At 38.1% G+C, this 14,402-nt stretch overlaps 1 protein-coding gene across 2 annotated transcripts in view; it reads left to right on the forward strand.

Moving 5' to 3' along the window:
- The window catches only part of STK39 (serine/threonine kinase 39), a 2,138,083-nt gene that overhangs the window by 582,206 nt on the left and 1,541,475 nt on the right, over positions 1-14,402 (forward strand). For both annotated transcript variants that reach the window (XM_044075594.1, XM_044075595.1), the window contains exon 4: positions 8,785-8,926. In XM_044075594.1, coding sequence (XP_043931529.1) covers positions 8,785-8,926 — 142 coding nt within the window. The remainder of the gene's footprint in view (positions 1-8,784; positions 8,927-14,402) is intronic.

Consider the following 14,402-nt stretch of genomic DNA (forward strand, 5'->3'; position numbering starts at 1 on the left):
CTTTAGGAGGTGTGCTTGAATGTGCAAATATGGTCTCAAGAAATGCTGCTTCTTCTGTTGTATTAAGATGGTATGCATGGTGACATAATCAGAAGTTTGATAATTTAAAAGCTGAAATGTTTATCTTTAAGTTCTGAATTGGTGTTTGGGCTCTCAATTGCACAGATTCTCAAACTGTGGGGTGATAGAGGCAAATTATTACATAGGGTATCTAGAATGTTTTATGTACCCAAGTTCTCCCAAAACAACGTGTCTCCCTTCAAGGGGCAAAACAAACAAAAATGCCAGCCAAACAAAAGTCAGGGGTGCAAAAGGAAATGCCAGAAGGATAATTCTTCAAAACCAAACAAGCAGGGCTCCTTTCCAACAAAGGATGAACTGCAAAGGAATGACTATGCCAAATCACAGACCACCCCATCCCCTCTTGCTCTTTCTTCTCTTCTCTTCCTCCTTTATCCAAGCTTTCAACCCTGCAGCCTGGATGCAAATAGTCTGAGACAAATGGATTCTGAAAATAAATCTGAGAGGATGCACTTGGCAGTGGATAGAAAATTCTCCCCCACACACCAGACCAGATGGAGCTGTTTTCTCTAATGCTCCATCACATTGTGCAAGCAGGGTCATAGACATAGAGCCAGTGACTGTAATACACAAAGGCAAAGAAATTTGTTCCAGAATCTTTTTGGTAACAAACAAGTAGTACTCCTGGAAACTGGTCTTAGATTTTTCCTTTCTAAACACCTTTGTTAAAGTTCTGAAATTCAAAATGCTGACCTGACAGTCTGTCCTAGCATTGCATCAAGATCACTGTTTCATGGTGACTTTAGATTTCAAGGATGCATTGTATTCCAGTTGCTACAGAGATTTGCTGTGTCTGACCTATCAGTTTTCTGCATTATCCTATGGGCTGTTTACTGCACTTTGAGTGTTTACAAAGTGTTTGGCCCCAGTGGTTGCCTACTGCAGAATGCCAAGTGTCCATATTCTTTCTTTATTTAGAGGACTTGCTGATTTGTGCAGATTCTACATTTTGGTGCTTGGAGTCCTTAGACAAAGTCACAGCCCTCCTTTACCACCCAGGCTTCAAACTGGACCTTCAAATGTCCTTCCTCACACCCTCTCAATGAATTGTTTTTCTGGGATGTTGGTTAGACACATTAAAAAGGATAGCCTTCTTGCTAGAAGACAAAGTTCTGACTTATCAGGGCATTTTCATTTTCTTGGATTTTGCTGTTCTAGACATGGCCTCACTGAGAGAGTTTCTCATAATTCTAGGCCTCATGGCACCAGTGATCCCCATGATGCCACTAGCTAGACTACACATGGGAAAAAGTCAGTGATACTTAAACAATTGTTGAACCAAACCCAGCATATTTACCCCTTGGGTTTCCAGGTAGCAGTATTAGGATTTGTGAAACAAGAACTGCAGTGGTGGAGGAATCAACTGTCTCCTGAATCCATGATCCCTTTCTGCCTTCAGACCCCAGTCCAATCTGCCCAGATGGATTCCTCAGATTTACATGAGGACCAGTGTCCAAGGGAGTTCATTTGCAAAGCTTTTGGGGGTACTTGGTACATGTCAGATCACATAAATGAGATGTTGGCAATGATTCCTTCCATAAATATTCTTCACTAGTTAGGGACTCCAGGTTCTCCTCTAGTGGTCACAGACAGCAGTACTGTGATGTAGCATCTGAACAAGCAAGAGGGTACAAGGTTATACCTTCTTTGCCTGTTGGCAGTGATGTGTTGTGAGCTTTCTCTACAGCATTCTCTGACTCTTCAGGCCTCATGCAGTCCCTCAGAGCAAAACACAGTGGCAGACCGACTAAAACACACTGGACAGGAAGGAAGTGGAAGTTCAATGTAGATATTTTACAGGACTTGATTCAGATATAGAGAAATCTTCAAGTAGAAATCTTCACATCCTTTCTTCTGTTCAAGACATCCTTGTAGCCATGCTTGGAAGACAGATCAGGAATGTTCCTGTATTCATTTCCACCATTTCCATTGATTTTCAAGATACTTCTAAAGATTCAAAAAAAAATTATCAAAGATCATTGTGGTAAACATGTTTTGGCCAAGGCAAAGTTATAGCTACCTTTTAATGGAATTGGCCAAGGGCATTTACCACAAGCTTCCTCATAGACTGGATTTGCTCATATAGCATCAGGGGTAAATGGAACACCACAGCTTAGAGAAATTGCAACTGACAGGCTGGATGATTCTAATTAGATACCTTTTAGCCTCTTATTTCTTGAGGATGTACAGTAGGTATTTAAGGAGGCAATGAAACCTGCTGCTAGAAAACATTACATTTACAAGTGGAAGAGGTTTTCTAGGTGGTGCCTAGCCAATAACAGAGTTCCAGAAAGGGTGTTGAACCCTATGGTATGGAATTATTTTTGTGAGCTACTTAGAGATGTTTTGTCATTTGTTTCTATGTAGGTGCATCTTGTGGCCATCTTGGCCCATAGATCCCAATTTTTGTAACTTTCTGAGGTCAAACAGTTTATGAAATGAATGCTGCAAATGAGACCTCCTTGAAAACAAATTCCTCCTCTCTGGAATCTTAGCTTTTCTCTTGAAAAATGGACCTTGCCTCCTTTTGAACCTCTCTCTCAGACTATTTTACTCATTGCTTTGACGTCTGCAAGACAAGTCTTTGAGCTGCATGCTCTCATGATGGGCCAACTGTATCTGATTTTTCAGAAGGACAGAGTTGTGTTGCACACTAATGTATCACGCATGCCTAAAGCTGTTTCTGAATTTGCCTTCAATTATGCCATCAGTCTCTCAGTGTTATATCCTGATCCAAAGAACACGGGAGAAAAGATTCGACATACCTTGGATGCACACAGGCAGCTCAGCACTACCTTAACAGATCAAAGTCCTTTAGGAATGCTGAACAGCTGTCTGTTTCCTATAAGAGGCTAAGAAAGGTCAGACTGTCTCTAAGCAAACTATTACAGTATGGCTTTCCTCTGCTATTGTAGTCTGTTACTCCCACCATGATAAATCTTTTCCAGACAAGGATAAGGCTTACTCGACTATGGCCTTATCCTCTTCGGTGGTATATTGGAAGGGGGTGTACTCTAGAAGCATTCTAGTTGCAGCAACCTGGCCTTCTGTTCCATATCTTCACAAAGCACTACAAACTGGATTCCTTTTCAAGGTCCAGAGCAGACCTTGCTAGGACTATTGTACAGTGACTCCTGGATCCTTATCCTTCCACCTCCCAGTTAGGGTAAGTTTTGGGAATCTCCAGTAAATCACAAATAACTGGATGGTAGAAGAGCTCCACGCAGGACACCAATAAATTGTAGAAAGCAGCTTTATTTAACATGTATTTAATGCCAAACATATACAGAGCGTTTTCGTCTGAGTATCCCCCAGACTTCATCAGAATCAAACACATGAACATCCACATTTACCTTATTTATACTGATCCCTTAATTGATAAATTGACTAGTTAAAATTTTAAAGTCAAACGATTCAAAAAAGTCATGTATATAAAATAAATTACACTGTTTACCTAAGCAAAATCAAATACAAATATGATACAAGGATGTCTAAAGCCATAATAAAATAAGCTTAAAATTAATGATATTCAATAAATGTATACTAAATATTTGTTATAAATATTATGTAATTTCATAAATAAATACAATATAAATATATAATATATAAAATAACATATAATAATTCAAATTGAATTGGAAAATCAGTACCATCAATGATGTGAAAAATACATATATAATTCAGCTGCTCTAAGCTTAAGGAGGGGTAAAATGGAGATAGTCATTTAACCCTGGGAATCTATTGGCTTCCAATGTTGGGAATCTCCCCTAAGTACCAATGAGTCAGAGAGAATAACGAAGATAATTACAGTTGTGTACATCTTGCTTACCTGTAATAAGTACATGCTTGAATTCCTCACTGCCTTAGGGGCAGTACGCATCTGTCATCTCCCAGATTGTGCATAGTTGAAGTGGGTGACAGCCTCTTTGATTCGGTTGCTGTTGTTCATGGATTTGTTTTTTATATGGTACTGTGATTGACTGTGAATTTATTCTTTCTAGATGATTCTGGCTTCAGATGCATTAACAAGGACGTTGGCAACCTCCAGACACTTGATCCCACATAGTTTGGTTTTGTCAAAGGGAGGTCATGCCTGTTAAATTTGGTCAACTTCCTTGAGACAGTCACCAAGGCCATAGACGAGGGGAAATGGTGCACACTACTACCCTGACCTAGCCAAAGCCTTTGATATTATTCCCCACTCAGGTATAATAGATAAACTCTCTCAACTAGGCATCAATCCATATGTTACCAGATGGGAAGCAAACTGGCTCACTGATAGAACCCACCTAGTCAAAATAGAGGAAGCCACCTCAAGTAGTAGACCCATAACAAGTGGTGTACAACAGGGGTTGATTTTGGGGCATCTGCTGTTCAGAATATACTTCTCAGAGGTGCAGGCCAAATCTAGTGGGCTATGGCTGACCAAGTTTGCAGATGACTGCAAGCTGGGTGCTGTCATCAATTCCCCTAGTGATGTGGACATCCTCCAAGAAGATCTCACTCAAACAAATGACTGGTGCCAGAAACATGGCCTCAGACTGAATGCCAAAAAATGCATCATCATCCCTTTTGGGGAGAGTGACGTCCCCACAAATTATCACATTGATAATAAGGTACGAAGCACACAATCAGTCATGAGGGACTTGGGCACCAAGGTTGATAGCAAACTGACGTTTGACCACCACATTGCCTCCGTTGTATGGAAAGCTTTCTACATGGCTCACCTCATTAATAAGGATATCTCACCCAGGGACAAGGTGGTCATAACATCCTTGTATTCTTCCCTTATAAGACTCATTATTGAGTACAATGCCCCTTTTGACATGTACCTCACAAAGCACATTCAGCAGCTGGACAGACACCAGAGGTTCCTCACCCGGAAAATTCAGGGCCTCAAACATCTTCCCTACACAGATGGGCTAAAAGCCATGTCCCTCTACTCAGTCTCCTACAGATTCCTTAGAGGTGACCTCTGTCTGGTATACAAAGCAATTTCAGACCCCACCCTGATGGGACTCCTGCATATCCACAAGTCAAGTTCCACTTGAGTAACCCGCATACATGACCTCAACCTGGTCTGTGATATCAATAGGACTCGGTGGGGCAGATATGTGTCCCAGAGACTCCCCTTCTGTGGAATAGACCCCCCTCTCCACATAAAGCAGAGTACCTCATTAAACCTTTTTAAGCACAACCTAGATAACTGGATGGGGAACAGAAAATACACCCCTGGGATTCCACCTGTGTCCCTGCTGGACAGTGGCATAGGGGGCTGACTTGTTGCAACATGGGCTAAATTCTTGGCTAGGCTTCTAAGGGCATCAGGGCCAGTAGCCTAGTAACTTCCTATGATATTTTCCTCTTCTTTGCGAAAACAAAAATTCTGAACACTCCCTTCCTATCACAGTTGAAGGCTTCCCTCTCATAATATGCTCAGCCAATCAGCTGTCACAGAAAGTGAGAGGGATGGGAGTCTGAGTGTCTAAAAACTGACCTTTACTGGGTTACCTTGGCAAATAACCCAAAATGCCTCTAAGACAGAGAAGAACTCTAACATCTACTGTTATAGTTAAGCAGGACTTGTGCGACTGTATGTTCCTTTTGCTGTGGAAATGATGGTTTAAAAGGCAGATATTGTATCCTTTAAGATGTTAAATGTTTCAATCCTAATAACTGAATCCCATCCTGAAGGAATAACCAAACTTTCCTCTGACTATAGTGTCAGAAAAGGCAAAAATATGTTTATCTTTCTGTCACCATCAATGGCTTAATTACCTGTTGAAGTTTGATAGTTTGTATGAGGGAAGAAATTCCATTGCTGATTACAGTAAAATCTCATAAATATCAGTCCCATGCATTGCAGTGATATTATGTAGCATCATCAATGTTTTCTTTGTATAGTGAGTAAAATCTTGAAAGCTTCAGATCATAAGATCGATAATACCCATGTATACAATAATTTATCAAAATCTTTTAGTTGTAGAGAGAGAGAGAGTCTTAATGGCATATACAAAGTTGTCAATTATAGCACCAGACAATGAAGTAACAGATACTGAAAAGAGATCAATACTATATCTTTGCTTGAGGAACATTTTAATCATCGAGTCATCAAGAATCTCATTAGCCTATCCTGAAGAAGAGATTATAGGCTTTGGTTATAAAATTGGAAGAACTACCCTGCCCCTAGTGTTCTTCTTTTAACTAAAGTTTTTTTTTTCTGGGCCAGAATGGTTTCTAAAGCTTTGGGAAGAATTTTGGTTGCTGGTTTTATTTGGTCCATGGTACCTGATCATATTACAAATTTGAATTATTCACTTAGAGTTATGTGGGGGAGGATGTTACCAGTGAAACAGCTAAAATTGGCGGTTGAGCCAGAGACTCAAGTTAATGGTTCTTGGTCACTAAATGAAATAGATTGTTGAAAAAGTCATTCAGGGGCTGAACAAGCCATTATGAAGCATTTGATTGAAGAAGAAAGTTGTGCAGGCATCACTGTAGTGATACCTGAAGAGTCAAAATAATTACAAGCATAATCTAGGCTTGTTCCTAGTGGTTGATTCTGTAGTGAAAATATTCACACCTCATACAATGATCATATATTATGTGTATATGTTTTGTATAGCGAATACATTTTGTCTTTCACTCTTTGATTCAATCATTTTTATTTCCATTATATAGAATCTGTGTCGTTCTTTCTTAAATCTGTCTCTCTTGGCTCAGACAGAACACATAAATATTTTTGATTACTTTAATCATGCCTGGAAAGCGGGGACCATGGTGCATCAACCATGAGGGATTCTGTCCCATTAAGTGTCAGGTGATCTGCAATACACAGGGTATAATGTATAAGGTATTAGTGCATCACCCAGAGAATGCCCACAATTCCCCACATCAGGCACATGTGGCATATATCAGCAACATGTGTGGAGTACTTAGCCCATGGACATCTTATTGGTGATGATAGATCTGAGCTGGGCTATGGATAATGACAACAGTAAGAAACGTACAAATCATGACTAAGAATGCATGCAGCTCTGCCCTGTCACAGACCCAAAATACCATTAAACGTGTTCAGATTGATGAAGTCTGACTACTGATGTCTAGAGGCCTCTGGGTGGTGCTCTGCAGTACAATCCAGGAAGATACAGCAAGATATTTACTGGGTGTGCAGCATTACGCAACATGTTGGTAAGTAAATGAGTACAGCATGGTATTTACATTTGGGAATAGGAAGTCCTGTCAGACCCCTTAATTGTTTTTATTTTGGAAGAACGTTGCTATTTTCAGGTTTAATTTACCCCTTCTCAGGATATCCCCATTTTCAGGTTAGATTTACTCCATCACACAATTTTTTGATTCCCGCTCATGATGTGTGATTTTTGAAGCTGTCTAGTACGCAGAAAACCACACTACATGACCAACATACTAGTGGTAACAATAGTGTAAATAAAGAGCACATCTTGCGCCTCCGTTTTCTAAAGTAAAAATAAATAACCTTGCATGGAAAATTTTGCAGTACAGTTGATTAAAGTCTACAGATTTTACACTCTCCATTTGATAATATACATATATTTTTTTATCTTTTTTGTCATATTCTGTTTTTTAAGCATGAGTTTGAGTAGTATCCCAGATTCTTACTGGAAGTAGAAAGTACTGTGTGTTAAATGGGATTCAAATTTAAAGCTAACTGGATGTGCACATTTTAAACTAGATATACCTATTTTTTAAGGGCCTTTCTTCCTTTTCTTAGTGTCTGCAGGCTGAGAGGTTTTGAGTCCTAGTCTCAGCAGCACAAGAGATTCTCTGTGGAGGAGATATCTGTAGAATTTCATGAAGAATTACGGCAACACATGTACATGAGCACAGCTTAATGATTTTCAAAAAAAAAAAGTTTGCACTTTGGGGTGCTTCCTATGTTCCGAGGCAGGCATAACAGTATTAAAATCCATTTGCCTGAGCAAGGAAACTGGCGATTTGTTTTTGTTTTTCTTTTCTTCTTTTTTTTTCCCCCAAAGCATCACAAATTTATTTTACTTCAGGAATGCAGTAATTTACTTTGAATATTGTGATTGGACACTGACAAATGCTAGTCATCAGATTTCCATTATACAATGGTCTAGCTTTCAGATCATGTTTTGTTTCTGTTTGCTAGGTGTATATCAATTAAAGTGGTGAATCTAACTTGTAAGAAGATCTGACTTGTAACAGAAGAATGAAAAACAGTTTGATTAGCAATGATTGGGTTGATATCAAAAATACCATTTTCCCTCAAATATAATTCTGAAGCATAAAATGGTCAAATTAATAAATTGAATATTACACACTCATTGGATATTGCCATGGCTGAGTTTGTGGTTTCATGGTTTAATTCAATACAGCACTTTTAATTTCAAATTGATTTCATCCTTGTTCATAGACCACTGTTTATTCTGTCTCTTATCTGTTCGCTTTGCTATACTGCCGTTTTATAACTCAGTTTATGCTGATAATGCTGGGAAATGTGTCTGTCAACTCTTTTTATTTCCAAAACATAATAAAATGCAATGACATGACAAAATGGATTTATTGTTTTAGAAATGGATACCAAAATATAGACATAGTGTTAAAAGTCTCCAGCATAGTTGTATATAGTTCAAAGCAGTAATACTGAAGAAGAGTGTCAATTAAATATTTTCAAATATAACATATTTTTCTGCATAGGTTCCATGCTAGATATAATAAAATATGTAATCAACAGAGGAGAACATAAAAATGGTGTACTTGAAGAAGCAATAATAGCAACTATTCTTAAAGAAGTATTGGAAGGCTTAGATTACCTGCATAGGAATGGACAAATACACAGGTATGTATGCCATCTCTTAAAATTATTACTTTAAGCATAAACACAAAATGTACTGTTAAAAAGATATATCTACCATTGGATGTCATAATGATAAACCAAGTAAATATCTGAATTCTGATTTGTCTAAAGCTTTTAAGAGTAAATGCATTTTTTTCTGTTTTAACCTATGCTTAAATATGTCTTTCCTCATTAATTTAGCAGCTACATTACCATAAACACTGTTTTCCGCTTTACTTTTACAATGATCAGAAATTTATATTTAACTATTTAACTTTCATTTCAAATTTTACAGCAGAAAAGCAGACGGACATTAGCTAAGCCAAACAACACTCTCAAACTGAAACTATGTATAGCATATAAGCAACAGTAAACTTCTCTTCCCTTGAAGTTCACATTTATTGGAAATGCATCTTGTAACCCATTAAACTGCAAGAGACATACTAAGATTCATAGTCATGTAGCATTTAATGAGACAATAACTGGTGGCTATGTGAAAAGTAAAGAAATTCAAAGGACAAATGAGTGATGCACTTGCTAACAGCTTGGTACAGCCAGCTGGACAAAAGTGTCCCTTTTCAGGAGTAACCTGGAGCACTGGCTGGTGAATTGACTTGTCACACAGTGGACAAATTAACAAATGGTAAATCAAACGCTGTGGTGCAGAAAGTAGCTCATTAAAGGACCACTACAGACAAATCCTGAAAAAACATATTTTTTATCTTCTCATGAACTTCTACATAATCCAAACCTGCTAGTATCACAATAAATCTCTGTTACTAATTTTAACTAATTTTCTAATGCTGTATTCCCCCATGGGGCAGACATGCTGATGTGATCATGTTTTCTTAAAAAAGCCATTTCTTACCCATAATGCATTGTGATTATAATATTATGCAATGTGTTGTCGACAGTCCCACTCGCTTAGAATGCAAGTAGTGAGAAATACTGTCAGATTTGAGAATTCTTAATAAAAACGTCAGTGACTTCTGTTACAGCATCTATGAAACGTTCTTGAAAAAGTATAAATAAGTAGATGAGCTAACTTGATATTTTATTGAGTTTTACTTCTAGCTTCTTTCCCAGAGTGAGAGTATTTTATTTACTAACTTGTAAAGCTCAGTGAAGTTGCTCTCAGTGGTTATCAGGCTGATTTAACTTCAGACTGTAAAAGGTGCAACAGGTTTAGGATCCTAGGAAGGAGAAAAATCCAGCTTTTTATGACAGCCCAAGAATCACAGAATAGTCAGTTTTGAGCCTGAATAGCTTCATGATCTTAGCTGGTGTGAAATAAAAGAGCTACAGGTACCTTACTGTATGTGTTTTCTTTAGCAAAATGTTTTAGTAATGATAGGCATTGTGATAAAATAGCAAGGTAGATACATTCCTAATGAAAGTATAGTGAGATTTTATTCAACCACAGTGTGATGTGCAATAAGAAAGCAGACTGGGATGGAAGGGCCACAGAGTGGAAAAAAATGCTAAGACATGCTTTTTTTAATATTTGAAAGTATAGGGATAGAAATACACTTTGAAGAAAAGAAATGTTGCATTTAGGGTACAGTTGTCATTTAACAGTTCATAGCCTTACTTATCTACACTAGACTCCCAGATTGCCTGTTATATCCCAACACAGAGAATTTCACACCTGTGTGGCTGCAAAAAAAATAAATAAATAAATAAACAAAATAAAAAAAAAAAAAACAAAAGCCAAGTTAAAAATATATTCAAACTTGAAATAGTGTAATTAAATACATATACCTCACACTGTCAACAGTCAAAAAATGCTGAAACCAAAGATAATACCCAAAGAATATGGCTCATATGATGATGCTTCTGTTTATTACACTTGAGTCCTTCTTTTACATCGTAACTATTCTGGGCTGCAGGAGCAAAGTTTTTACACCCTAACTCACGTGACCATCAATTACAGCCCTTTGTATGACTGTTTGCTTGTGACCAAATGAATGAGAAATGCATAGTGACCTAAATGTATTCATCTCACTGCTATGAGAACCATACTCAGCACCCCATGGCCACCCAACATCTTAACTCAAGAATCAAAGGCAAACACTTGAAATCAGGATCTGATTTTAAATATTGGTCTTAAATACTTAGAATGTTGCTAGTATTACCATTTGTTGACAAGTGTTTTCTGAAGCGTATGAAGTCTGAAATTCATGTTTGTTATTGTAGTGACTGCAGTCCCAAACACTTTACCAGAAAGCTACACATTTTTTGGTGAACAGACCACAAATAAGAGGAACAAAAATAAGAGACATCTGAAAAATATGGCCACTGCACACATGCATGCACACAATCATCAATTACAGTCATTTATATTATTATATACCTCAAATATCTGCTTGAGATCAAATGAATTAATAAATTCATAAACAATAGCCCAGGAATGTATCCTTACTTGCTACTAAGAGAACCATAGACTGCAAACTATTTCAATTCCCTATACTATCTCAATCCTCTTAGCTCAATAATTAGAGGCAAAGACTCAAACAGAAGGAACAGATTTTTAATGTTTCTCTTATTTACTTTGAAAGTTGCTAGAGCATCAAGCTTCACACTAGCAAGTATTTTCTGAAAGATACAAAGTCTGGAACTCACAAGACTGTCGTAAATGACTGCAGTCTGAAATGATCAGCCAGAAAGCCACAAATTTTGCAAGGAGCAGACCAAAGTGCCCCTCAAGTTCTTTGCTGAAGAATTCTGGACAAGCCCAAAAATAATTGGGGGAGACAAATGCCCAAAAAGAGACAAATTTAAATTTTCTTTCTCTGTTAACAGGTAAACCCGCTGGACAAAGTGCTCTTTTTCAGGGATGACCCAGGAGCACTGTCAGAATGAGTTGCTCAAAGCTACACAGTAGGTAAATGGAGATGGAAGGATTCAAACCCTGTACTTTTGACTAAACAAAACAGTTCATTAACAGCTCGGAGCCTTAAGGGGCAGATATTTGTAATTCATTTAAAAATGTAACTATGATGCTCTTAATGAGTGACACTATTGATTGACTGTAATCCTCAATGATTTTTCCAGAAAAATAAGAAGTTAAGGAGGGGCAGGACATAAATATGAAAAAAAGCAGAGATGTTTGGTAAAACTGTAGACATAAAAGAGGAAGAATACTCTAATTCACTGAAAATGTTAACAAAACAGTTTTTTTGCATCAACATACATTTTCTGATGAACAAAATTTATGAAACTCTAATGACTGGCATTACGGACTAACTAATCTTCAGAACTGTATCGGAAAATGAAGGCACTAATGAAGGTGTGGTAGTTAGTCAAGAGGATTAAGGCTATAAGCTTTTGATGAGCTACTTCCTGTTGTAGAAGTTCCAGAGTTTGTTACTTTCTACCTCCATTTGCTTACTGTATGGTTCTGAGCAAGTCATTCTGGCAGTGCTCCTGGGTTACCCCTGAAAAAGAGCACTTAGTCCAGATTACCTGGTTAACAGACAAAAAAATTCAAAATGTGTCTCTTTTTGGGCCTTTGTCTCCCCCAATTATTTATGGATTTGTCCAGAATTCTTCAGCAAAGACAATGAGGGGCACATTGGTCTCCTCCTTGGGCTTTCCATGTAAAATGAGCTTACCTGGTTAACAAATGAAAAAAAATAAACATAAGGCAGAACATAAATATCAGAAGTTCATATGCATTTTCAATACAATAACTGTGACCCTAATGACCAATATTATTAATAACTCAACTCTAAAATATGTCAGTGTGGTAAATTCAAACAGGCATAAACAAACACACACACACCTCCCTGCTTCTGCTTCAGTTACTTGCTGATGTTACTTACTTGCCAGTGGGCATCTCTCTGTCTCCTGTAATTTGCCTCTGCTGCAACCAGCAACCTCCTCTATGCAATGGCTAGCAAAATCCAAATCTGTATTTGCTTTCACTGTAGGCTTCCTTTCTCCCCCTCTCTGTCTGAGTTGTTTATAAACTTAAAAAGGCTACTCTTTTCTGATGTCCATGCTACTCCGCTTTGAGTTGTGCAGGGTCCACTTAAGTCTCTTTCATTGGCTTAATGCTTTACATTTGAGGCAATGAAAGAAACTGGAGCTGTCACATGTCACATTAAAAGAGAGCAGCTGAACCAGATAAACAGATCCAGCACAGGCATTCAGGGTTGGGGAGTAGCTTTTTTTATTTTAATGTTTTGTGGAACCCTAAAGCCAGGACAAGGCCCTAGCCAGCTGCCTTGATGGTCTTGTGCTGGATCCAGTAGTTCAGTAGACTATTATGGAGGCTAGCCCAATTTCTCTTTTGCCTGAAAACACCATAGAAACTAGGTCAGGAGGTCTTCCAAGTTATGATCCATCTCTGGACAATTCCTCAGATAGACCTTTTCCCTCTTCTGTAAGCAATCAAATGGCAAAATTCGGTTCCAGAACTCCATGCAACTAAGCCTGGAAGACAGAAGTCTTTTCTTTCCTTGGATGGGAATATTCCTGTATACCTTTCCACCGGTTCCACTGATATCCAGAGTACTTCTGAAGATTCAGAAGAAATCCTCCACAATCATTGTGGTGACTCCCTTCTGGCCAAGCCAACAGTGGTTCTTTCTTCTTTTGGAATTGGCCAGGGGCAATTGCCACAAGCTTCCTCACAGAATGGATCTACTCACACAAGAACAGGGGTGTTTGATACATCTTAGCCCAAACAACTTTAACTGACTTCCTGGATAATAGGCTGTTAATACATTTTAGGCACCTGTTTACTTAGGGTTATGCAGCAGGTACTAATGGAGACAAGAAAGACTACTACTAGAAAATCGTATATAAGCAAATGGAAATGGTATTGTAGTTGGTGCCAACAAAATAGCCAGTACCCATTCAGTGTGAATGTTTCTCTGGATTTACAATATTTGCAATATTTGTCTATTTAGTCCTTTATCAAGGTTTATTTGTTAGACTTTTTATTATGCCTGGCCATGGATTCCTGTCTTTGATGACATTCCCATATCAAAATGTTTTTGAAAGGGTATTGTGTAGGATACTTCCAAGAAAACAGGTGGCTCCTGATTGGGATCTTAATTTTGAGTCAGAGAAGCAAGCACTTGCTCCATTTGAACCAGCTCATCTGGCTAACTTGAGGTTCTTAACATGGAAAATAGTTTTACTGATTACTCTGACCTCTTAAAAAAGAGTATTTGAGTTGCAAGCTCCTATCATGGGTCAACCTTATATGTATGTGCAACTGTGTGTGTGTATGTGTGTTATTTTAGACTTAGAGTCAGGTAAGAAGTTAGTTTAGTGTATGTGGGTTAGGGTTATAGAAAGGATCAGGTAAAAGGATATATTGTGTTTTTTGTGTGTGTGTGTGTGTGTGTGTGTGTGTGTGTGTGTGTGTGTGCGCACATGCATGCTGAGTGCCTAAGCTGTCTTGTGTAGTGACAGTGTTACAGAAAGTTTTGTTTAAGTTAATACACATGGCTACAGCTAGGAATGG

The sequence above is a fragment of the Protopterus annectens genome, chromosome 6.part1 (assembly GCF_019279795.1).
Source record: "Protopterus annectens isolate FY-2018-M chromosome 6.part1, PAN1.0, whole genome shotgun sequence".
Taxonomy (NCBI): domain Eukaryota; kingdom Metazoa; phylum Chordata; order Ceratodontiformes; family Protopteridae; genus Protopterus; species Protopterus annectens.